This window comes from Diorhabda sublineata, chromosome X, assembly GCF_026230105.1.
Source record: "Diorhabda sublineata isolate icDioSubl1.1 chromosome X, icDioSubl1.1, whole genome shotgun sequence".
Taxonomy (NCBI): domain Eukaryota; kingdom Metazoa; phylum Arthropoda; class Insecta; order Coleoptera; family Chrysomelidae; genus Diorhabda; species Diorhabda sublineata.
The window spans coordinates 18,648,351-18,672,941 of record NC_079485.1 but is presented as its reverse complement, the minus strand read 5'-3'; the positions used below and the strand labels follow the sequence as shown (position 1 = coordinate 18,672,941).

The following is a 24,591-nucleotide window of genomic DNA, read 5'->3' as shown; positions in this document are numbered from 1 at the left end:
TCATCTACATATCGGAAAAAGAATGTAATATTTATATAAAGTTTGCTTGGAATCGAGATAGGGTGGTTATTCGTTCATTGGTAAGAAGTGATTCGATTCTGTGACCTCAATCTGTCTACTCCACGCAACGAATCACCCTACTGCTGGTCTTGAGTAAACTTAGCTCAGTGAGTTTGTAAGTGTTCTTGATGGTAAGCATATTATTTTTATTTTCTATTTTAATCATTTTATATTTTTTAGATTCAGCCTTTTCATCGGTAAAATTCCAAGGAGTATACCAAGAGTAGATGTATATATATATATATATATATATATATATATATATATATATATATATATATATATATAAATATTTCTTTAATTTCTTATTTCTTAGATCTTTTGATATATTAATGCATCTAAATGTTCTTGATTTTAAAGTTAAATAGTATGGTTACTTTTAGATCCTACTGTGAATCTAAACAAACTTCCTGCAGGTGCAGGAGAGTGCATTTTATTTTATTTTATTGAGAAAGATCGGCCAATAATTTATTTAATGAAAGTTAAATTACTTCACAAACATTTATTATGAGATAGATCTGAAGGTCGTTCTTGTATAATTGTTATCATAGTATTGACCTCTAACGCCAGTATTTGAAAGGATTATCAATAAACTCATTTTATATGCTCTGTGAATATTATATAGAAACTTTGAAATGCCACAAAGCCCCAGTATAAAAGTTAGAAACTTCTCTAGAAGTAATATGAATCAGGTAACCGCTACAAGTATGATTCGATATACATAATTCAATGCTTGTCGGGTGTAGCTATTTCTTGTTTAGAACAAACTAATTACTAACTGAATGTGGACGACGAATGTCACTCTACAATTCAATCAAAATATGAGAATCCAAATAGTTGTATTAACACCAATTATTCAATGTCAATTGTCAATAACATAATAAAATCAGTTTTAGTTAAAACTAAACATTAGTTAACACTAAACTAATACTTTACAATTCACAATATTTTTCCATGTTCATGTTATTTTGGACGTAATTCTAAATCTCACTCCATATTGAAATATGAGCCATTTTTGTACTACGTGACTACACGGTAGTGCAACAAGGAAGGTTGCAAATGCTTGGGAACAAAGAACGGGGAAAGGGAAATTTTCATTCGAATGTGCTTTTAGTCCAAAGTGAGCAAACGCGGCAACCAACCCACGGATAGCTTATGCAAGCATAATTTTTCAGTCAGTATTTGGCGAATGCCTTCTTATGATATGCCGATAACCTCTTCTATCTCTCTAACCGAAGGTGGTCCAGGTAAACTGGTATCTGGTAAACTTTTCCCATGATATTGCTGGTTGTTGCAGTTTTTAGCCGCCCCGAACGCTCGTCATAAGTTAAGCTGATACGGCCACGTTTGCATTTAGTGGCTCAAAATTTTACCGTTGTAAATGATAATGTAGTCTCCGTACACAATATCTAACCAGTCAGCCCTATTTCGGATAAATGCTCCTTAGTTTTATAATTCGCAAAATATATAGAAAACCGACGAGGAATACCACTATGGTTCAGGAAGTGAAAGCAATATTTCTTCAAGTTTACTATTTTGTACTCATGCAAAACCGCATTACAAAATTTATGATATTATTGCTGCTTTTTTCACTTTAAAGATCCAGTTGCATGATACTAAACCTGGTAGGTAGGGGAAAAGTGAATAGATGGGAAGACGTCAAAAACGAATGTGAAGCGGCTTATAACGTGTTGTTATAAAGAAGAAGTTGTTGGCCTATTTTTCAGATCTTTATCTTCACGCATCGTTCCACAAACATTCCAGTACTTCCTAAATAATTTGTTTGATGGTATGTCCACTTTTTGCACATTTTTATCTGTTTTTTAAGTTGAAAGGGCTCCTTGATCGTTCCTTCACTACTTTATTATTACAATAGAGATATTGTAACGTCGATTTCTACTAACTTGATAAGCCAGCTAACAATAAAATAAAATCTTGTCGAGCTGGTTTATTATGATTATGTTACAAGGTTGCTGTTAGGTCACGCGTATCTAGCCACTACTGTTGTTGCCATTTTTAATCCAATCTCGTTGACCTTTAATTTCTTTGCATTATTTTTAAGATGAAATAAATAAGTAACAAGACATTTATTAACAGTAATTCTAAGTAAAAATTAGCAATAACTTATTGAATCGAGAGGATATGAACATTTATTGTTTTATCAATGAAGTCGGTGTTTTTTGAAAAACTTCATAATACGAAGCCTGAATCCTTTGCTGCGCCCCTGACCGACGTATAATAAACAACTATATTTTAATTTTTCAATAGTATTCAGCAAGGTTCACACCTTTTTTCCATCGGTATTCTAGCATTTCTCATCTAGGTCTCGAAAGGAAGATGATTCAACCTCGGCGAACCATTGATTTACAGCACGTAATGGCTGGTTTAGGGATTATCACTACTAATTCAAAGACTGTCTTAACTATGAGGGCTGTTGCAAAGGCGGAACTGTGACTGGGTCCTTTATCCTTATGGAAGATAACCCCTTCACGCAAGTTTTCCTGAGTTTTTTGGGAACTAACTTGGCATAATTGATATTTACTAAATCGACTTAAAGTACGTCTTCACCATGTCGAAACACTGCTACTGTTGCGCATATAGGTCATCTGATAGGCCCGTCGTGCCTCACATAAAACTACCAAACGCCGATATCCATTGAAAAACTTATCAGGCACCAGGTAATTTGTGAAGTTTGCACAAGTGTTGCTCGTGTGCGTACTGGGCTTTTACCAATGACATGATCTGCAGTATCTTCCTTCCCCATATCCCAGCGGTATTCCGGATCATTCGTAATTCCTAGACTGGAAATGGCATCTTAGGTGATGCATGCAGAAGGCCCCTCTATATGTACCTTAGCTTGTTTCATACCAGGTGTTTTCATCCATCTTCGAGGAGACATGTAGACTATTGAGAGATGGATTAGCAACGCTTTTTCCTACACCCAGAATGTGTTCTGGATCTATTGGTGGGTTTGTTGGTTCCGATCTGGCGAGCGAATTAGCGTCGTCGTTGCCTTTGTAGCTCAAGGGACCTGGCACCCAAACGATCTGGACCTCACTGGCATCACTCACCTGTTTTTGTAGGACTCTTTTACAAAAGAGCAAAGTCATAAACCACACTGTCTTATTCGTTATGAATTGTATGGTAGGTTTGCTGTATGTACGTATATTACGGGCGTAGACTCACCAGTCAACTGTTATGTGTTAGTGATATGTCTTCAAACCCTTATTGTTGTCAGTCGCCATTTGATCACCGTTCATCTAATTCACACCAAATTCACCTGCAGCCTACGTCTAGATTTTCGCATGGCCATTTGCTCCTGCCTAAAAGGATTGAAGATATTCAGCATATATGCTGTCATTATGGATTCGAATTGTATCTTGAGGTTCAAAATGTGGAAGTCTAGTAGAATTTCAAGTCCCTTAGTTGGGGCCGAGCGCATAGACCCTGTGACACTAAGACATGCGAGGTGAACTAATAGGTAAAAATGTGACTTAATTTTATATAATTCTTTTGATTTATATTCTCCTTTTTGTTTTAAATATGAAATTATAACAAAAAATTTAACTGGTCAATTTTCTGTTAATTGATCGAATTCCATATTTACCTTCCCGACTTTCGTGCGCATGACTTCATTGGCATACTTTAAAAAGAACTAAAAATTACCTGTAGCAACGCGTGAGTTAAATTGTAATTTTATTCTACTCAAGACTGCCTTTTGTCTCATTTTTGTCAAAAATTTACACTATCTTAAATGATTCTAATAATTTCATAGAAAACAGCGAATTTCGTTGGGGATTCGAAACTATTTATAAAAGGTTTCCTTATCGGTCTATAATATTTTATTATTACGAATAATAAATGAAGCATCCACGCAGTCAAAGGTGAACTTTGCTTTAACTTGCCATAATATTTGATTTCATGCCTGGGCGTAATGTCAATAAACTCTACAAGCTGAAGGGGAAAGTACATCTAATATTCATATCAAGATACTTAATTTATCTTTTAGACAATATTACAGAAACGTATTTAATTTCACTATACATGATGTCCTATGAATATATAAAAAATTAACTCCAATACAAAACATTAATAAAAGATGTATGTATAAAAATTTAGTTTTGTAAGAAAGGCGATAAGGTTAAATGTAAAAAGTATAGAGGAATTCCATTAGTAGATTAAATCAGTTTAAATATAGACTGATGCAAAAAATGGGTCATTTCGGGAGGACGTCACAACCAGACGCCATATTGACTTGGAGGGACAAACATTACGTTATTTACATGAAAACGATTATTTTCATTCTGTCTATAAAATGTCTACTATTGTGTGGTTGTTGGCTGTGGTAGAGAAGGTAATAGAGACAACGTACGATTTTAACGAATTCCAGCTATTTTAACACATCGAATTAAAGGGGGAAGAGAATATACGAGTATCAAAAGAGAAGCAAAATTTATGGGCTGAATTCCTCAAAAACGGTGATTATTATCTCTAACTCTTAGGGTTCATTTAATTTTTTTATAAGGTTAGACGTTTTGTTCAACAATACAAAAATTTCAGTTCTATAGCTGAAATTTTTTTGCCTATAAATAAATCCGTACGAACATTTTAAAACTAACAGTGTAATATGCGAATAGCGTCTATACAAGTTCTTCAATTATGTTGATGAAAATAAAGACTAAGATATTCATTTCAATGAAAAAATCGCTAGAATTAATTCTCTATACTTTGTCCGTCTCGATGATAAGATGTTTTTAGTTATAACAAAACACACTTTAAATTTCGTTCTCTTCAAACAGAGACATTGTTTCTGCTTGCTGGTTCAAGAGCATATGAAAGTACATTAAAATACATTTCGATTGTCAATGGTTTGTATAGAAATAATATACTTTTGCTTTGTTTCCGTTAAAGCAAGATTTTGCAAGGTCTTGCCAATTAAACATGGGGCTGCCAGATCGCATGTTTATAGTATGGTTTATTTGTTATCAAGAAATTGCATTTAATACTACTACTCAAACATTGCACTTTGCTGTTGAACGTTTAATATAAATAAATACTCTATAAAATCGAACAACTTCAATATTAAAATAAAAGCAGAGCAAAGCAACGGTAAAAAAAACACACAACTTAAAATTGTTTTGGTATAGCAGTTGGTTATTGTCTGGAATATTTTAAAACTTAACACGTTCAAAACATCCCAGTAAAAAATAGAATAATTACTCAACATTAAAATAACAACATAAAAACTTTTGTGCAAAGAGAAAAAAGCATGTTTTTTTTGGTAAAGATTTTTTTTAAATTAGTTGTGCTGAATAACTGCCGTGTGATTTTTTTTTCTGATTATTTTTCTTTCATAAAAAAATTGTAAAGAAGAAGTTGCACATATGGCTTTTTTTGCTTTATCAAGATTTACAGATTTGCTGTAATCACGCAAAGTTTGAGATTTGTTGAGCCATAAATCATACACGAAGTATTCTTAATCCTTTTTAGAGACGGTTATGTGCTTTTCCCAAAATAAGATATTAAAAATGTTATTGCAATTACAATTTGGAAATGAAAATGGATTGGAAATGTTTGGTTAATATACTGTTGTCACAATCACAAATGTATTTTGCCTCCTATAAAATCAACTTATTATTATTTATAATCACTCAAAAAAATATAGAAGGCGTTTGGGCAACTTTTTTAAGATACATCTCAAAAGAATTCTCAGAGCTTCTAAAAAATAAAGAAGCAAAACAAATAAATAAATAGACCTTCCTAGAAATTATTCAAAAATAATGTAACAATGTAAATAAACTGCCTGCTATAAAAGACGTTCGTAACCTGAGTTTTCGACGGCTACTAACCCGAATTTCTTACATTGGCTGTTTCTATAACAAAGGTATCATCATCCAGTAATAACAACAATTATATTTTTATGTTTGTTAGCAAAAACTTATATTCTTAAATTTATGTGTGTTCCTTTTGTTTCTTTCTGCGTAAATTGGACGAGATCTGATTATTAAATAAAGAGATTGGTTACGAAAAAGGATTTTATTATAAAAATGTTTCTACATTTGACTGCTCCCCTTCAATTTACTCCCTTCCCCTCGCCACACACCTTCACATACGTTTTTTCCATTGATCGAAGCAGTGCTTGAAGTCTTCTTTGGTGAGTGCCTTTAGGAGGTCTGCCGTTTTTTGCTTTACCGCTTACATCGACTCACATCGGTTCCTTTCCAAAGCAGATATTTTTTTTACCTATCAAGGAAATCTGAGCAGACCCACTGACACAAGAGCTTTTGGTCAGGAGTCAAATTTTGTAGCACCAACTTCGCACAGACTTTTGTCATTTGTAATTCCTAGAGTAAAATTTTTCTAACCGTTTGTTTATCGGCGTTTACAGCCTCGGCAATAATCCGGATACTCATTCGACGATCTGCACGTACAATTTAGTTGATTTTGGTCACTGTTTCCGGAGTTGAAACAGTCCCCGGGCGACTTGGGCGCTGGTCATCTTCAGTGCTCTCTCGGCCTTCAATAAAGCGTTTACAATTGCAACAATTTATAGTACTCAGTCGGAGTTTTTTCAATTTGACGAGAAATTTGAGATTGATACGTTGCTCCTGTTTTTCGTCACAGATAGTTTTCGGCACGAGAAAAAAACACGTTTGTTTCAAACCGCTACTGCACAAACACTATAATAGTGATGGAAACGTGTTTTGGGACGTGCCAAAAACAAGATATCTTGATACCCAACGCACTAATTGTTTTTTACCCCACCCGTCTAGGGCGCCCTCTAGGTAGGCGCGCAGTCTCGTTATTTAATAGCCAGGCCTCGTAAAGATTTTCGACCTTTTGAACATTTGAATAAAGCGATAGAAAACTAATAAATTAAGTTTCTTAGCGCGTATTCAATTCTTAATTGAGTAGCTGCTGATATGTATAATATATATACAGTGCTTTTCAGATAAAAGTATCCACCTTTAATAACTTTTGTAATACTGGTATTTAGAAAAAATCCAAAAACACGTCAATTTATGTTGGAAGGGGCAAGCATTATGGCTTATTTAAACTTACTGGAAAAGCCACCCCCTCACCCCTAGCAGCATCCCCTTTATTTTTTTAAATTACTTGTCATATTTTTTATGTAAAATTTGGATACTCCTCTTTGAGCTGATTTCAAAAATGTATAATACTTGTAGGTTAAAGTTGTTAGTTTATGAGATAAACAATTTTTCTTTTAAGAGCACAAATTTTACTTATTATTTACTTTCACCTCATTTGCCTGTACTAAAATGGGTTGAACAACAGTTCAAACTCTTTAATCTTGTTAACTGTGCTATTTATTACAGTTACAAGTTACAGTTACAAGTTACAATAAGTGTTCAAATTGAGTACCATTCACTTCCATACAATGGTATAATCTATTTTGAAATGCCTCTCTGACATTGCTTAATACGGCTGGATTTAATTGTCGACATTCATTTTCTATCCTCTCTCGTAAATCATCCAGAGATTCTGGTTGGGTAGCATAAACTTTTGTTTTTAAATACCCCCATAAAAAGAAGTCTAGGGGTGTTAAATCCGGTGACCTAGGTGGCCACTCCATCATCTGCCCCCTTCTACCTATCCAACGAGCAGGGAAGGTTTCATTTAAAAATTTTCGGACAGGCATAGCATAGTGTGGGGGAGCTCCGTCTTGTTGAAATACCAGTAAATCTTCGGAAAGGTTATCATAATTTTCTATTATTGTTGTAATACGTGGGTCAACCCGTTCCCTGAGTAACTCAAGATATGATTCACCATTTAAATTTCCGTTGATGAAGAAAGGTCCGACAATGTGGTCACCTAGGATACCACACCAAACGTTTAACTTTTGGGGATGTTGTGTATGGAATTCACGCATAATATGTGGATCACTTTCAGCCCAATATCTACAATTATGCCTACTTACTAAGCCATTTAATGACCATGACCATTCATCAGAAAAGCAAATATTGTTTAACAATTGTGGATTGTTATTGATAATTTGCGTCATTGATTCGCAAAACTCTAGACGACGATCAAAATCATCTTCATTCAACTCGTGCACCAACTTAACTTTGTATGGGTGGTACTTGAATTTATGTAGAACTCGGAAAACTGTAGAAGATGAAACACCGATCGCTCTACTTATTGTTGACAACGATTGGGGTTGTTGAGCCTCTAAGCTGACTTGCCCTAAAATTGCCACTTGGATTGCTTCGTTATTTACGAGTCCCTCTCGCTTATGCACTTTATTGCAAACAGACCCTGTTGTGGTAAATTTCTCCATCAGTTGAATTACATACTTATGAGTTGCATGTCTTCCGTCATGTAATTCGTTAAATATTCTAGCAGCAGCTCTTGCACAATTATTATTTTGGTAGTATAAACCTACAATTTCAATTCTTTCTAGCAAAGAGTAAACCATTTCAGAGAAACAAAATAAATAATGTATCAAATTACACTATCAATAGTGACTACAAATTCTAGTTGACAATGTCAAACTTTAATAAAAAGTAGAGTTTTTTGTTGTTAGGATTTTTTAAGTAGAATAAATAGCACAGTTAAAAAGATTAAAAAGTTTGAACTGTTGTACAACCCATTTTAGTGCAGGCAAATAAGGTGAAAATAAATAATAAGTAAAATTTGTGCTCTTAAAAGAGAAATTGTTTATCTTATAAACTAACCACTTTAACCTACAAATATTATACATTTTTGAAATCAGCTCAAAGAGGAGTATCCAAATTTTACATAAAAAATATAAAAAGTAATTTAAAAAAATAAAGGGGATGCTGCTAGGGGTGAGGGGGTGGCTTTTCCAGTAAGTTTAAATAAGCCATAACACTTGCCCCTTCCAACATAAATTGACGTGTTTTTGGATTTTTTCTAAATACCAGTATTACAAAAGTTATTAAAGGTGGATACTTTTATCTGAAAAGCACTGTATATATAAATATATATATATATATATATATATATATATATATATATATATATATATATATATACGTCAAAATTTCAAACGAATGGAAATAACTTTTATAGACTAGGCAATTTTTTTAAGTACAATTTTGAGTTTTCCTCATTTTCCTCAAAGGAAGGAAATGAAATACAGTTTAAAAACATTGAGAAACATTATATTATATAGTAAGTTATACTAAAGAATAAAATTTCTGATGAGAAAATAAATGTCATTATTTAAAAGCCTGAGGTGCTATGTATGAAATTTGTAAATTGACTTTGTATTTTGTAACCAATAGATCAGAGTCTCATTCTCAGTCCCTGGAGTGTCCGAATGATTTATTCGATTACTGAGTAGGATTTCCTTTCCATTATTTCTTTCTTTTCCCGTTTTTTAAATAAGGGGTCATCCATAAATTACGTACGACTTTTTCGATAAATTTTCGACCCCTCCCCTCCCCCCTGTAAGGTATCGTAAGATTTTCTGTGACCCCTACCCCCCTTCCTTATCTTACATAATTTTTATACATATCTTTTATAAATGCAAAATGATTCGAATCTGTCAACTTCTATTTATTGTATATGATTAAATATTCTTAGTTTTTTATCTAATAATGAATGAAAGCTCGAAGATTTAGTCGATAAATGTAATAATTGAAATTCAAAAAAAATTTAACTTTACGTAAGATGGACTTACACACCCCACCCCCCTTTGTAAGAAATCGTAAGAAAACATTGAACCCCTCCCCCTCCTAAAAGTCTTACGTAATTTATGGATGACCACTAAGCTTGAAATGGCTTTCTACGGTGTGATGGACGTTAATGTTTCTCTGTGGGTCTCTATGTAGGTGACTAAAATATGAATGCGATACGTGTCTCTAGGATAGTTTAACTGGTGAAGCTTCTAGCACGTAACCAATAGATCTTAGGTTCGATTACTATGCTGGGTTGTCCGAATTGATTTTTCGTTAACGAAAATTACTCAGTACGTTTGTCCTTTCCTCTATTCTCCATTTCCCCTTTTACCTAACTTGTTCAAAATGGTGAAATCGAAATTTAGGACTCGATGTCATTCGTTTTTTCACTAGTTTCAATCCGAAACATAGAGTTAGTTTGAAAATATCATAGAAAGCACCTCACGCTTTAATAATAGTCCATTAATTTTCTCATCGACGAAAACATCAAGAATTTTTTCAACTTTTAAATTTAGTTATTACTAAAAGATGCTTTTTGGTTTTTTCAAACTATAACTTATTTTTCTGATTACTTTTAAGGTATTTGGATAGCGGGACAAAGTTATCATAATAATAAAAGTTACTGTACACTTAACGCCATATTTACATAAATCCATTTTTCTGCTGGATTCAAAATTTGAATTGGAAAAGTGAAATTTTGATCATATTAATATACTACTATCTTTCTTGTCTTCAATTACCGGTCATGGGGACATTCTGTAAATTCATTTTTCGACACCAATAAGTAGAGTTTCTACTGCAAGATTTCAAATTATTTATTGCATAATTACGCTTGTTATATCAGGTTTCGCTTATTAGCAAAGTATCAATAATATAATAAAATGAACCAGTAAAGTAGTGTCTTTGAACTGTTACGCAAAGTATAATACGAGGGTTGCTACATAAGTACAGTAGTAGCAGTCGTAGGAGAAGGTCATGTGTTCACATTTCGTGCGTTGTCTTTGCCTATTGAATGTTAGTTTTGTTTTGATTAGACTTATGGACGTCCTAGTTTTCGATCTAAATGTGTTGTTTTACTAAACTTGATCTTGTATAGTTATCAGTGAAACAGATCTTTCCGCCTTTCTCTAACTCCTACTCATGATCTACTTTCATATCTCTCTGATGCTAATGTAGTGCGATTCTAATCTTCTGTGTCTCAACGTTTCTAAGACTGAAGTTTTATGATATGAAAATACATTACACCCATTATTGACATCGAAGAATCTATAAAATTCTTAGGGCTTGTTGTAGACAATTCTTTAAAATGGGAGTTACATATTACCGCTTTATATAAAAAAATCAGTTCTGCCTGTTTTGCGCAAAGAACTGAACGTATCCACCTCTATAACAGTTTATTATGCCTTCATTGAGTCGCATCTCCGATATGCCGTTCCCTTCTGGGGTACATTTGGTGCGATTCAATTTGAACGAATCTTCAAACTACAAAAAAAACTGTTAGATATTTATTCAAACAGCAGTGTTCACTGCCGGGACTTCTTTAAAAGATTCAAAATATTGACTATTCCTTACTTATTCATCTTTGAATCCGTTTGCCCAATTCATAAGCACGCCTTTCCAATTTCAGAAAGATTATTGCACAACTATCCACTTACGAACGCGGAGCACGAACTTTAGCTACATACTTCACGTTCAGAATTAGTTAAGGGCTGAATACTTTACAATGCAAAAAAATGCCTTTATTTAGTTATTTGTATGTTTCTTAGTTTTTTTAAAAGCTTTTGTCTACAAATTGTAAAAAAATGTTTGACAATAAAGCATTTATCTCTCTTTCTAAGTTCTGAGGTAGAAAATCAAATATTTATAATTGGATATGGATTTATGGTTTTTACAAATATTCTTAAAGCGCATGACCCATCAAATCCATGTTTCGACTATTAAGTCGAAATAAAAGTTTTTATTTGAACTGATGTGTGAGAGTTCACATTTTCATGGTGGAGAATGATTCGTCTTCTTCGATTGGTTTCCCTGATTTTTTCGAGCACTTCTGACAAACAAATGGTGGTGTATTTAGAATTGACCGTTCTATGTTGCTCTAATAGAACGGTGGCGACATGTCAAGTTATTCCGAATAAATGGGTGACCATTTAGTTTGAAGTATTTCGTGCGCGAACAACTTATGTGTGATTTGGATTGTCTCGAAAGATTTATACAGTCGATTGTTGTTCAGTTTCAGGTTTGACAACCAAATATTCATGCTATATTGAATGTATGCGAGTGAAACTAATGCTCAGGTATGTCTCAATCTCACCGTATGTAATATCAGTTTACGCATAGCATCGATGTTTTCTGGTTTCAGCCGATTTTGGACGACCTTCACGAAATTCATTCTGTAGCAAAGTGCAACTATGTAGAAATTTGGAAAATTAACGAAGCACAGTGGTTCAAGATGTTGCTTAATCAGCAAAAGTCTAAGCGAGTTGATCGGCACATCGGCAAGATAATTGTTTTAAGTATCTGTAAACAACTCAAATAGCACTCGGATGACAACACGTTCTGAATACGATCGCCTTTTAAAAATGTGAAACTTTATGATGGTAATGCCAGATTTGATATATTCCTATAAGTGTTGCCATAAATCAAAACTTAAGTTTCAACTCTCGTACAGAAATTTTACATAAGGCATTAAGTACTTTATCACTACAACACAAGTAGTCTTTTATCTAATTTTAAATCAACGATCACTACGTCTTAGTTGATTATTTGGTTAATGAATTGTACATATTAATTGAGATCACTACTGTAATAGTCTATGTACATGGAACGATCGTTACATTTTGCACACAAGAAGATATACAGTTCTATATAAAATATAGCACTAGTTAAAAATATATGTATATGAGGATCGTGATAAAAAAAAGAGTGTGTTATAGATATATGACAAGCGAACCCAGATTCTACGTCAGTACGAGACTGATCATATGCTTAACAGTCTTATCTTCTCCACAATCAAACTTGATGTTTTTTTCTCTACATAATCTTACTATATTAGCCCTGGATCTATCGACTTCCGATCTCAACATTCATGTCCGGTGGTAGAGTCCTTAGCTCCCCAAGATTTTCCTCGGTAGTTGTAAATTCGTTTGATACTTTTAGAAAGCTTTTCATGGATTTGTTTGTGTGATGCGTGCCCATGTCACGGATGCATTTTTGTTCAACTTTCATTGTTCGCCGTTGTATCTCATGGAAAAGAAAATTGTAGTTAAGTCATTCAAATAGAGTAGATTTTCAATTACAATTCTGCACGTTTCATCTACCTATCTAACATAAGCTGAGCTAAACCATACAGGACAGACATACTCTGGGATCGTGGAAGACCAATACATATTAGGCCATTCATGACACTGCAAGGATAAGACGAACACGTTTTCCATCTTGGTTTTATTTTGCTCATCACTACTCAACACATTAGAAATATTTTTGATTGAATTAAAACTACTTGCATACCGATTTATCAGTACTTGTAGCTTAATAGTAGAAATTAGGTACAGTTCATAATCTACACTAAAGAATATTATGACTGTAACGTTTATTTAGAAGAAATCAGAACCATGGCAGTTCTAGTACTATGTTAACACGAAAATTCCTCTGAAAAGTATGGAGTGGAACCGTTAATGATGTGAAACTACCGAGAAAACAGAATTCATTAGGTGGTAATCACTAATTTTCACAAGATTACAGTTCAGTTTGAAGCAATTAAGTTTTCAATTATACATGTAAAAAAATGTTAATTATTGTAACTAGGATCGCAGTTTGTTGTTACTTAGATGGATTAAAAGTATAATGTTCTAAGCACCAAGTTCGCTTTTAATTACATTATGAAGGCAAACATAAATATTCCATTAACTCTAAGAAATCTAAAAACATCTATTAACAAGAAAGATACCAAATGTGGGTTGTCAGTTTAGGTACTTAAGATGCACTTGTATGCAATTTACAGGTACTTCTTATATACGCAAGGCGGTTTATTTTCATGGTATGGTATATAATGTGCGAGTATATTTCTTAGTGTTAACAGTACCTAACATAATCATTAAAAACAGTAAATAACTCAACTGTACTATTAACAATTATTATGAACTAGATACATAAATACGCAAGTGATTTGTGTCAAGAGAAAAATGCTCTTTTATTTGTAAGATAATACAAAACTTTGAATTTCCATTTTTATTTCATGTTCCTCTTATAACACATGTTTTTCCCATATAACGCGAGGACACAATAAATATCGCGATACATGCACATTGTGTCAAATGGAAAATTTTAATGTCATCTAGATATTAAATTACATGAAATGTGAAAAGTTTCTCTATTTTAAAAAGTGTGGAGTTAATATTCATATCTGTTCAAAATTAACCTTCCATCACTCGCGCACGGTGTGTCAGACCAGTCCTGTAAGGAAATTCTAGTAACTTGGATTTAAGTGGAAATTTGGTACTGTCGCTCCATATACGAGGCATATTTTTTAAGTAAGTACCGTTTTGGAATTAAAAAAAGAAGTGCAAAGATATCGCGATAATTTTATTTTTACATGAAAGCCTGTACCTTAATCTACTTTTCTACATAATTTCCGTGAATATTGAGGCACTTGTTATAACGTGGCACCAGTTTTTGAATACCCTCCTCATAAAATTCTGCCGCCTGACTTGTTAACCACTGTCTAACAACTGTTTTGACTTCGTTATCGTCTTGAAGACGCTGACCGCCCAGGTGTTTCTTAAAGTGGAGGAACAAGTGGTAGTCGCTGGGCGCCAGATCAGGGCTGTAGGGAGGATGATCTAGAGTTTCCCATTGAAAATATTTGATGAAATCTTTATTCCAATTAGCCACATGCAGCAAAACGATACCCTTACTCAACTTGATACGTCTTTTGTTCTGGATTACACGATGCAGATTGTTCAATGTCTCACAATAAGACGCTGCATTGATTGTCTCACTACGAGGCCGAAACTCCACTAGCAATACTCCTTTTCTGTCCCAAAAAACTGTGCACATGATTTTCCAGGCAGAAATTGTTTGCTTAAACTTCACTTTTTTGGTTGATGATGAATGTCGCCATTCCATGGATTGTTGTTTCGATTTTGGTGTGACGTAGGCCACCCATGTTTTGTCACCAGTAAAATTTTGGTCTAAAAAATCTTCACCTTCAATGTGGTACCGCTCAAACCTCTTCATTAGAGAATCAACTACCGGCGAAGTACGTTTGCTGAGAGTAAGACACAACATTGTAACTTCGTTATTAGAGAACGCGGGCTAGTACACCGGGCGCGACTGTTGTGTACACATTTTTGTACTTTCCTATAAGATTTGGTAAATTTTAATCGGTAAGTGATGAAGTTGTTCAACTTTTTCTTCCTTATTTATATATATTATATTTTATAGATATGGACTACGAGAAGGAACAAGAAAGATTATTGAGATTATATGAGGAAGAGACGTATGACAACGAAGATGATGAGGATGAATAAAATGAAATTGATCATATAGAAGAGAGATCTGAATCTAGTGATAATGAACAAGAGTTTGAAGATGAACAAATAGAGGGAAATGATGATAGTTTGAGGAGAAACCCGTACTTTATAGGTAGAGATAAAATAACAAAGTGGAAAAAACACTGTCCACCGAAAAATGTAAGAACACGTACCGCGAATAAATATGTACGATTGTCAACTGTCAAACAATTCTATACGTCTAAAACAACACCTTTGGGTATTTGGTAGTGCATGTTCGATGACGAAATGTTGGTTTAGTTGTGGAATGTATAAATCTAAAAATTGATAATGTTGGAAATAAATATAACAGAGAAAGAGATGTAAAGCCTACAAACCCGACTGAAATCAAAGCTCGAATTGGCCTTCTTTATCTGGCTGGTGTAAGAAAAGCAAATCACATGAATTTAGGAGATCTCTGGGGAGCAGACGGCACTGGTGTTGAATCTTTCAGGCTTGTAATGAATAGGGTAAGATTTCTGTTTCTCTTGCGCTGTCTTCGATTTGATAATATTCATACCAGACAAGAAAGATACGAAATAGATAAACTGGCTCCAATACGAACGATTCTAGATAGATTCAACAACAATATCAAACAATGTTATTCTCATTCTTCTTACGTCACCATAGATGAAAAACTTAAGGCTTTTCGAGGCAAATGTTGTTTTAGGCAATATATTCCTAGTAAGCCAAATAAATATGGCTTAAAAATTTTTGCTATTTCTGATGCCAAGCAATTTTATAATAGCCACTTGGAAGTTTACGTTGGAAAGTGAGTACAGATACGCAAGCAGTAGTAGAAAGACTTTGTGAACACATTTATGGTACCAATAGAAATGTTACTGTAGATAATTGGTTTTGTAGTATTCCACTAGCTGATAGTCTCAATAAAAAACAGTTGCCAATATAATTTGTACAAAGCAATGGTAGGTGCATTGGTTCTTCGACATTTGATTTTTATGATGGAATTACTTTAGTTTCTCATATTCCAAAAAACATCGGAACGTCTTACTTATCTCTACAATGCATCATGGAGATGACATTGAGCCTGTCTCAAATAAACCTGAGATGATTATAGATTATAATCAGATGAAAAGCGGAGTAGATGCGGTGGACTAATTATACACGCAATATAATTGTGCTCGTACTACAAGACGATGGCCCATGGTGCCTTTTTTCAGTTTGTTGAATGTAGCAGGGATAAACTCTTTTGTAGGTTACACATCTTTATATGATGAATCTAAGACAACACGTAGAGAATTTTTACTGCAACTATCAATGTTACTAGTAAATACTACCAAAAAGTACTGGCTGTGTCTAGTAATCTACCAAGAATGAGACTTAGGGAGATATGTCGATTGCCAGCAGAACAAGAAATACCAACCCGAATTCCCGGAGTTCAAGGTCGCTGTGCTGTATGTGATTGGCGGAAAAATAGGAAAACTAAGTATTACTGCCAAATATGTGCAAAATATTTGTGATTGGAACATGTTACAGCATTGTGTAATTCATGTTATGAAAACGTATGCTAAACGTTCTTGTTATAGTTTCTTATAATTATTTTCTTTTTTTTTTGTATTAGTTTTAATATTGAATGTAACTCTTTGAGTTACTAATACACAAATTTGATATTTCCATATTTTTTTTTCCAGGGTTTTTTGTATTTACATGGTTGTAAGCAAAAAATAGTGACGTTCTAATTATTGTAATATAATTATGATATAAATTCATATTGAAACAAAATATTATCACAAATCAATTAAATAATGTAACATTATATAAGGTTAAAGTGTTCGGCATTAATCGCCTGTTGGAAAAATATTTGGCCTGAAATCGTTTTGAAAGACAATTTGTTGAATTGAAAGTATAAATATCGAACGTACAGTTGATATTGCCAGATCAGTGGGATGTAACATGCAAATCGACCTATTACGTTTTTCTTCAAATATTTTTCTTATTTCATTGATTACTTATTGTGGTTCAGTAGTCACTTCAGTTTTATTATCATGTTCCAAATTTTTGAAAATATTATTTTGTTGTCGACCTCCAACAGCATTTTTTAAGTTCAATAAAATCTCAGTGTCGATTCTAAACGTCTTCTAACCCTAACGACTACCGAAGGTAAAACTGGACAACAGTTGAAGTTCCAGTTCTTATCTCTAATATACATAAGTCTAAGTTGTTTCTAATTCTAAATTGACGCGCGCGAAAATAACTGAAAATGCGTTTTTCCCATCGATAAAAGAACTGACATTGGTCTTTAATCTAAATCTAAATCTAATTACTTAATAACGATGACACTTATACTCATTATAATGTTACACATGCATTCTACACTAAAATCTAAATCTAAAGCTCTGGGTATGCATCTACCTTTTAAATTTCAACTTCACAAAACTTCACTTCATAACGAGGGACAAAGAGCTACGCCTATCCGTGTTTCGACAATTTTGAATATAGTACGAAACGTTAATTTTTGGAAATTGCTAGTACACTAACCAATGAAACTATGTTTTATAAAGATTTATAAATTTGTTCAAGACTGTTAAACTCAAACTCAACATTTGGAGTTTCAATTCAATAGTTTATATGCGTTGTTACAACTTAGAAAAAGATACATTTAAAAAATTAAAAAAAAAATTTCTCAATATTACTCATTTACAGCGACCATTATTTATCTCATCAATGAAAATTTCTCAATTGACTTGTTTATAATTAAACTCGGAAATATATACAAATATAAACTTTTTTTGTAAGCCGGCATTGTTGGAGAACTGCTAATTTACAGTATTTTACCAAAGTTAATCTTTTACGAATGAATAAATTAACTATCTATTATAAGCATTTCTTTTGGACCACGGGCTATTGATATTTATAAATTTATTCAGTATAGTTAATATATTTCAACCACTTTATAATTCCTGTATATTAAACTTTTATCACACATGCAGTGTTGTTAGATGCTTGTTATCAATATATTCGACTGTCAAACAAGTGGACTACCGTTAATAATTTAAATGACTTTAGGTCCTGTAATATCACGATTCTAGCAAATTTCTAATTTTTCAGAAGTTTAAAATATTTTGATTACAAGAAAGTAATGCCTTAAAGTATGAATGACCACTACTTCCACCAAATTGATATATTTTTACTAAATTTATTACCAGTTGTCTGAAATAAACCTGAAGTAGTTTCGAACCTACATGAAATAGTTATATATTGAAAACCAATAAATGTGAAATTCAACGGCTAATGTCTTTTGAATCATATTATTTGTACTATACATGAACACGAAACTTTTCTCGATATTTTTGAAAACTGAATTGCTTGCTCGATTGTGAATAATTTTTTTTTAAATATTTTGTATACCATTTAAAAGTGACAAATGCGGCAACCTTGCGGCCACTCAATATGACCTCTTCGGCGCACTTATATCTTCGGAAATAGTGTTCAGGTATTGTCTAACTCTAGCAACATAATAAAGTGGGACACCACCGTGCTGAAACCAAATTTCTTCTGATAACTGTGAATGATTAATGCGATTGAGAAGCCAACGAATAAATTTTATACTATCTCGTAAAAGTTATAGATAACGATCACAAACTAATTTTTCTCTCCTAAAAATGGGTTCCATTATTATTCCTTCAACTATTCCACACCAAACGTTAAGCTTTTGTAGATATGAAGTATAACCTTCTCCCATCCAATCCGGATGGGTTTCTTACCAATATTGTTATTTATTACAAGGAAAGGAATTTTTAGGTTTTTTGGGTACACTCAGAATAAGTTCATTTTCTTCATTTGTGGATGTCATTTTTCATTCAGAACCGGAAATATTTCTAAAATGACAGTTAAATTTCCTCAAATTTCGAAACACCGTAGACTTTAGAATATAAGAAATTCTGTCAGGATACGTAACAAATCTCCATCTTCTTGTAACGATCTCTTTAGGATTTTTCGGAAACTAGGATTGGGTTAACCTGATCAGGATCTGAAACTGATTCGAGTTAATCAGGTCGCTGTAATATGTTATGATCCTTGTGTATTAATGCAATCAGCTAACGAGCTAGTCCCCTTAACTGGCTGTCTACCACTACAATACCAATACGTAGGAACAATAATAGACGAAGATGCAGATATGAATAACAGAATTGCAAAAACCAATAAACTATATTACGCCATGAACATTAAATTCATAAATGAAGATGAAATATCCAGACACACCAAACTAATGATATTCAAAACAATATATAGACCAATGCTAACATTCGGATGTGAATCTTGGGTATTGACAGAACGACAAAAAAGTAAAATTCAAGCTACAGAAATGAAACACCAAAAAAAAAGTGCAAGGAGTGACAAAAAAAAATAAAAAACATAGATATAAGAAAAGACCTAAATATACAACCTACATTAGATTATATAGAGGAAATACAACTAAACTGGTGATAATGAATGAAGAACGACCTGTTAAAAGAATATGGAAAGCGAAAATTGGAAAAAAATAGAGAAACGTACACCAAGAAAAATGTGAGATAAAGTTATAACAGGAATAATAGAAATGAATGTAGGAAATTCGCGCGTTGGAATTTTGAAAATTCTCGACATTTCGGCTCCCGCTTTGGAGCCATTATCAAGAGAAAGGTGGGAATAGGATGGTTATTCGTCCATTTTTGAGAAGAGATCTGATTCCGTGGTCTCAATCTACCTACTCCACACAACGAATCACCTCTTTTCTTGGTTGATTCCAAGGAAAATTTGGAACAAAAAAATATAAAATGATTAAAATAGAAAATAAGAATAATATGCTTACTATCGAGAACACTGTTGAGACTAACACAATTACTGCTGATTTTTAGTTAACTGGTTAGTTCATTAGAGAAAAAAGTTTAGGCAGATGATATGGAGATGTTGTGTAAATTGGTTTAAATTTAACGTTAATTGTTGGAGGTGTAGGCAAAAATTAAACCGTCTAAAAATTTCATCGGAAACAATACCATTGAAACAAAAAAATAAACGTTGTGTGGTATACAGATCTTTTAGGTCCGTGACGGCATATATCAGAAGGGGCTAACCTGCGGCTCGTTGAAAAATTATCTGTGGCTCTTGAAAAATGTGCCTCCACATTTTTGTACTATTATATTTAAGGAATTATTATCGTTTAGTATTTTTTTCAAGATGTCTTTGAAATTACTGACGACAAATATGAACGTAAGTTAAGAATGATGTGAGTAAGTTAACCAAATTTGTTTTGTTGTGGGTAATACGTGTTATTAGTGTTTAAGAACACAAAACTTGTATTTACTAAATTTGTTTATTCCTAGTCCATTTAAGAATATGACGTAAAAAACGAAAATAAAAGAAAGAAAATAGAGATTTTTAATGACCAGGGGGAGGAGAATTCCTTTTTTATTGACAGTAACGAAAAAGCATTATCAGTTATTTGTTATTCTACGGTCAAACATTACAAAGCCGTCGACATTATAAAAACAATTATCTTCTGGTTTCTAATCAGTGCTAAGTTCTAAATTAACATGAACTTGTTTCCTCAAAATCAAATGTAAATAAACAACAATCTACTTTGATGACCTTTACCAAACAAGCTAATAATGTGGTTAAAGCCAGTTTTGTTATTGCCTGGAATATTGCTCGTGCAAAACGCCCGTTCGAAAAGGGAGGGTTTATTAAAAAAACTTGGAATATCTATTTAGATCCAAATAATGCAGCACTCTATAAAGTTGTTTCGCAAATTCCAATCTCGAGACATACAAACAAACGAGGCATAACTGTAGTACATCTATTGAACAACTGTATGGCATTCAGCTTAACCATTGACGAATCGACAGATATCACAGATCATCCGCAATAGGGTACTTGTATAGCTTGAGAAAAAAATAGTTGGGATAGATTATATACAACATTTATTAAAATTTTGTATCAATTCTTTGATCAATATTTATATGGAAAAAAATTCATGAAAATTCAAAAATTTTGTAGGTATTTTAAACATTTCAGTAAGGCCGCTATATTGCGCGACGTCATAAGTATGAAATAATCACTGAACATATGAAACGAAGTAAATACAACAGTTATTCTCACGTTCATTCTAAAATAAGCATTATATATTGAACTGTGATTAATCTGAAAAATAAATCGTATTTTGTGCCAATATGTAAAAATACCACAACTAGAACACACAAGTTTTTTTATGATAGCAAGAAATTCGAATATACTACAACAAAAATGTTTTGGAAGTGTTGGTCGTTTTGACGATCCTGCGAGATGTAATTATTTTTGTTGTTAGGATCATTTTAATTTAAGTGAGTTTAACTTATTTTAATATTTTATAGTAATTCATTTTATTATACTTTCAATTTTTTGATTATGTAATAATGTAAAAACTTAACCTATGAAAGGTTTATTCACTTTATTTTTATTACTTAGAAAAATGTTTCATTTATACGTAACTAATAAATAAAATCAGTATTATAACAGCACACGCTACGTTGCCGGCAACGATAACCTCGTGATCATCAATCAATATTTTGAAATTTTCAATTAAATATTTATTAGATATTATTTTTCACTTTTAATAAGATATTTTACTTTATGACATTATTTCATATCAAGAACTTATAGAATAAACAATAAAATGAATATTTTTTGTACCGTATTGGCATTTTTCATACGTTTTGTTTCACCTAACTTCGATGTTAAAAAATTATTGAATTTAGTAGCATTTCAAGAGTCAACCACGGTGTGGTTAATAAAAATGCATTAGATTTCTAATAAAAACTTTTGATATGCCTCTTAATTAACTTGTTAGCATTGCAAGTGATAGAGCTCCGTTAATGCTGAGTGAAAAAATCGGTTTTATTAAACTTTTAAAAGAACATTACGTAAAAAATGATTTGAAATATCCTGATGTTATAAAGACAATATTACACATTTCACACCTAAGGAAAATATCATCAACAATTCAAAAATCATTACAAGATTATTATCTTCTAAATGTATATTTTAGTTTTTGCACAAAATTAACGTGCGCGTCAAAAATAAAATTAAAATGCGTTATTAACACTGATAAAAGAAATGACTTGATGACGTAACTTCAAAAGTTATTTTTGGTTTTTACACTTAATCTATCAAAGGTTATCAATTTTGTGTATAAAAAATTATTTTCTGTTTGTTGTTGTTATGTATAATTTATACATATTCAATACATTCGGCTGATGCGATCCTATAACAGACAAAACATGTACGCATAACATACTCAACTACCAGTAAGAAGCCGAAAAGTTAGTTTCATAATCCGAAATCAAGAGAAGACAAAAATTTACGTGAAGTTTTATAAACTCTTTTCTCAGTTTGAGCATGACAAAAAACAAAAGTTCTTTTGTAATCAATTTTTTTATAAAAATCCATGGTTCAAGCAACCGTACACGAGTTTTCACATTTCACTTTATTTTTTTGATAAATTCATAATATGAACAACATGTATTTTTTCATTGATTTTGTTTTGCTTTGGGAACATTTATCATTTTTTGTTTGTATTCAGAATAATTCAATGCCTGCTATCGTCTTACACCACAACCAAATAAAAACTCAGACAACAGTATACCTTTAATTGATATCATTAATTTAATAAAAATAAATATATCAATCAAAAATAACTTTTCTGTGTGTATATTAGACTTTCTAACCTGATAACTGTAATATGTTTCCGTAAAGCAGGTAATGAATGGCATGCGTCTGAAACAGTAACCAGTCTGCTGACATGTTGTCGGCGAGTGGTGCACACAACTCGTATTCTTTCTTGTTGAAGACCAGTTCTTCTGATCCTGACGACGGTTTTATCGCAAACATCGCTCACGGAAGTAACACTGGGACTTCTTAAAGGACTAAGACTAGAGTATCTACCAGGTTGGTAACGGTAATTCACTGATGTTGACGATGAATTCGAGCCTCGCATTGCTGAATCCTAGGTGATAATCTAGTAATAATACTTTGTACTAGGATAAAAATGACTGGTTTTACCAGAGATATTTGACGTACATACACAACTCAAAATTGCTGTGCAAAATAATCGCAATAGAAATTATTAAAAAAAAGTTTTTTCGCAAATCCGGCTGGACCAGTCAGTTTTATTGGCTTTAAAAACTAAAAAGAGTTTGATACATATATATTTATAATTATAGTTTCAACGATGAGTAATGTACTAATGAATAATTACAACGAATAACATCATCGATAGACAAATGATTCAAATAATTTGTAACACCAACAAAACACGATTATTTTAATACCATTATAATATATACCATTAATACATAATAGTACACTCGATTTCAAGAACTTCTGCAAACAAATCTGAAGGTACAATGAAATAATTGGGTAACTCCATAAAAAATAAAAAGTTTACATTCTTGATCAACAATCGACAATTAGCAATATTAGTAACAATTTAAATTTTAGCACGTTTGATCTATATGTACCAGATGTTCCAAATTTATGAAGTAGTTAATAAGAAGGATAGATCATCAGAATATTTTTTATTTACTGTTGAATGATAATTTTGATACTGTTTATTTTTTCCATCTATCCATTCTTTTTCTTTAACTGAAAAAGTGTGATTACAATATTTTCATTTTTTCGTTGTAGTTTTGGCTAAAGTACAACTCAATAATGGCTCACCTGAATTGGTTACACACCATTTTATTTTTTATGTTGTTTCAAATATACGATTTGGTAAGGAGTTTCGGCCAAGTTTTTTAATTCTCTTGTTTCATATTCTCTGCCCGACTTGTACAATTCACAAGAGGCAATCCCCATATATATTCTATAATATTCAGGTCAAGAAAATAAAAAGCTCACTCAATATTGACACTCTGGCATCGAATCCATTCTTTTACTATCTTTGCTCTATGGATCCGGGCTTTATAATGTTGAAATAGCCACGGTATACATATAAAAGGAGTAAAAAAGTGGAAACACCTGTTTTGTGGCTAATAAAGAGTTCATGACGAAATTGTACCATAATATGAAACTGTTCTCAACAATTACATTACTATTATAGTTAACAACAAGATAACTTTGTTTTAACAACTTGTGGAAATAATTTAATAATATAATAATAATTTCGCGGGCCTTCGGTTCGCGGGCAAACCGGAATCGTTTTTCTTTTTGAATAGCAATAACATTAGAGGTGTTTTTTCAATTTTCGAATAATGGAATTTGCTGCTATTACGCTAGCTATAACACCTGTATTTATTCAATTTTTAAAGCAAAATCACTAGGATTCAAAGCCGCTTCTGCCG

General features: G+C 32.5%; 1 protein-coding gene across 5 annotated transcripts in view; it reads right to left on the bottom strand.

Annotated features, from left to right (window-relative positions):
- The window catches only part of LOC130451778 (IQ motif and SEC7 domain-containing protein 1), a 158,723-nt gene that overhangs the window by 67,520 nt on the left and 66,612 nt on the right, over nt 1-24,591 (bottom strand). For 2 of the 5 annotated variants that reach the window (XM_056791017.1, XM_056791020.1), the window contains exon 3: nt 22,978-23,255. The exons of 2 other annotated variants lie outside the window; for them this stretch is intronic. In XM_056791017.1, coding sequence (XP_056646995.1) covers nt 22,978-23,246 — 269 coding nt within the window. In that variant the 5' untranslated portion in view covers nt 23,247-23,255. Of the gene's footprint in view, nt 1-22,977; nt 23,268-24,591 lie in introns of all 5 variants that reach the window. One more of the 5 variants, XM_056791018.1, reaches the window with a different exon arrangement.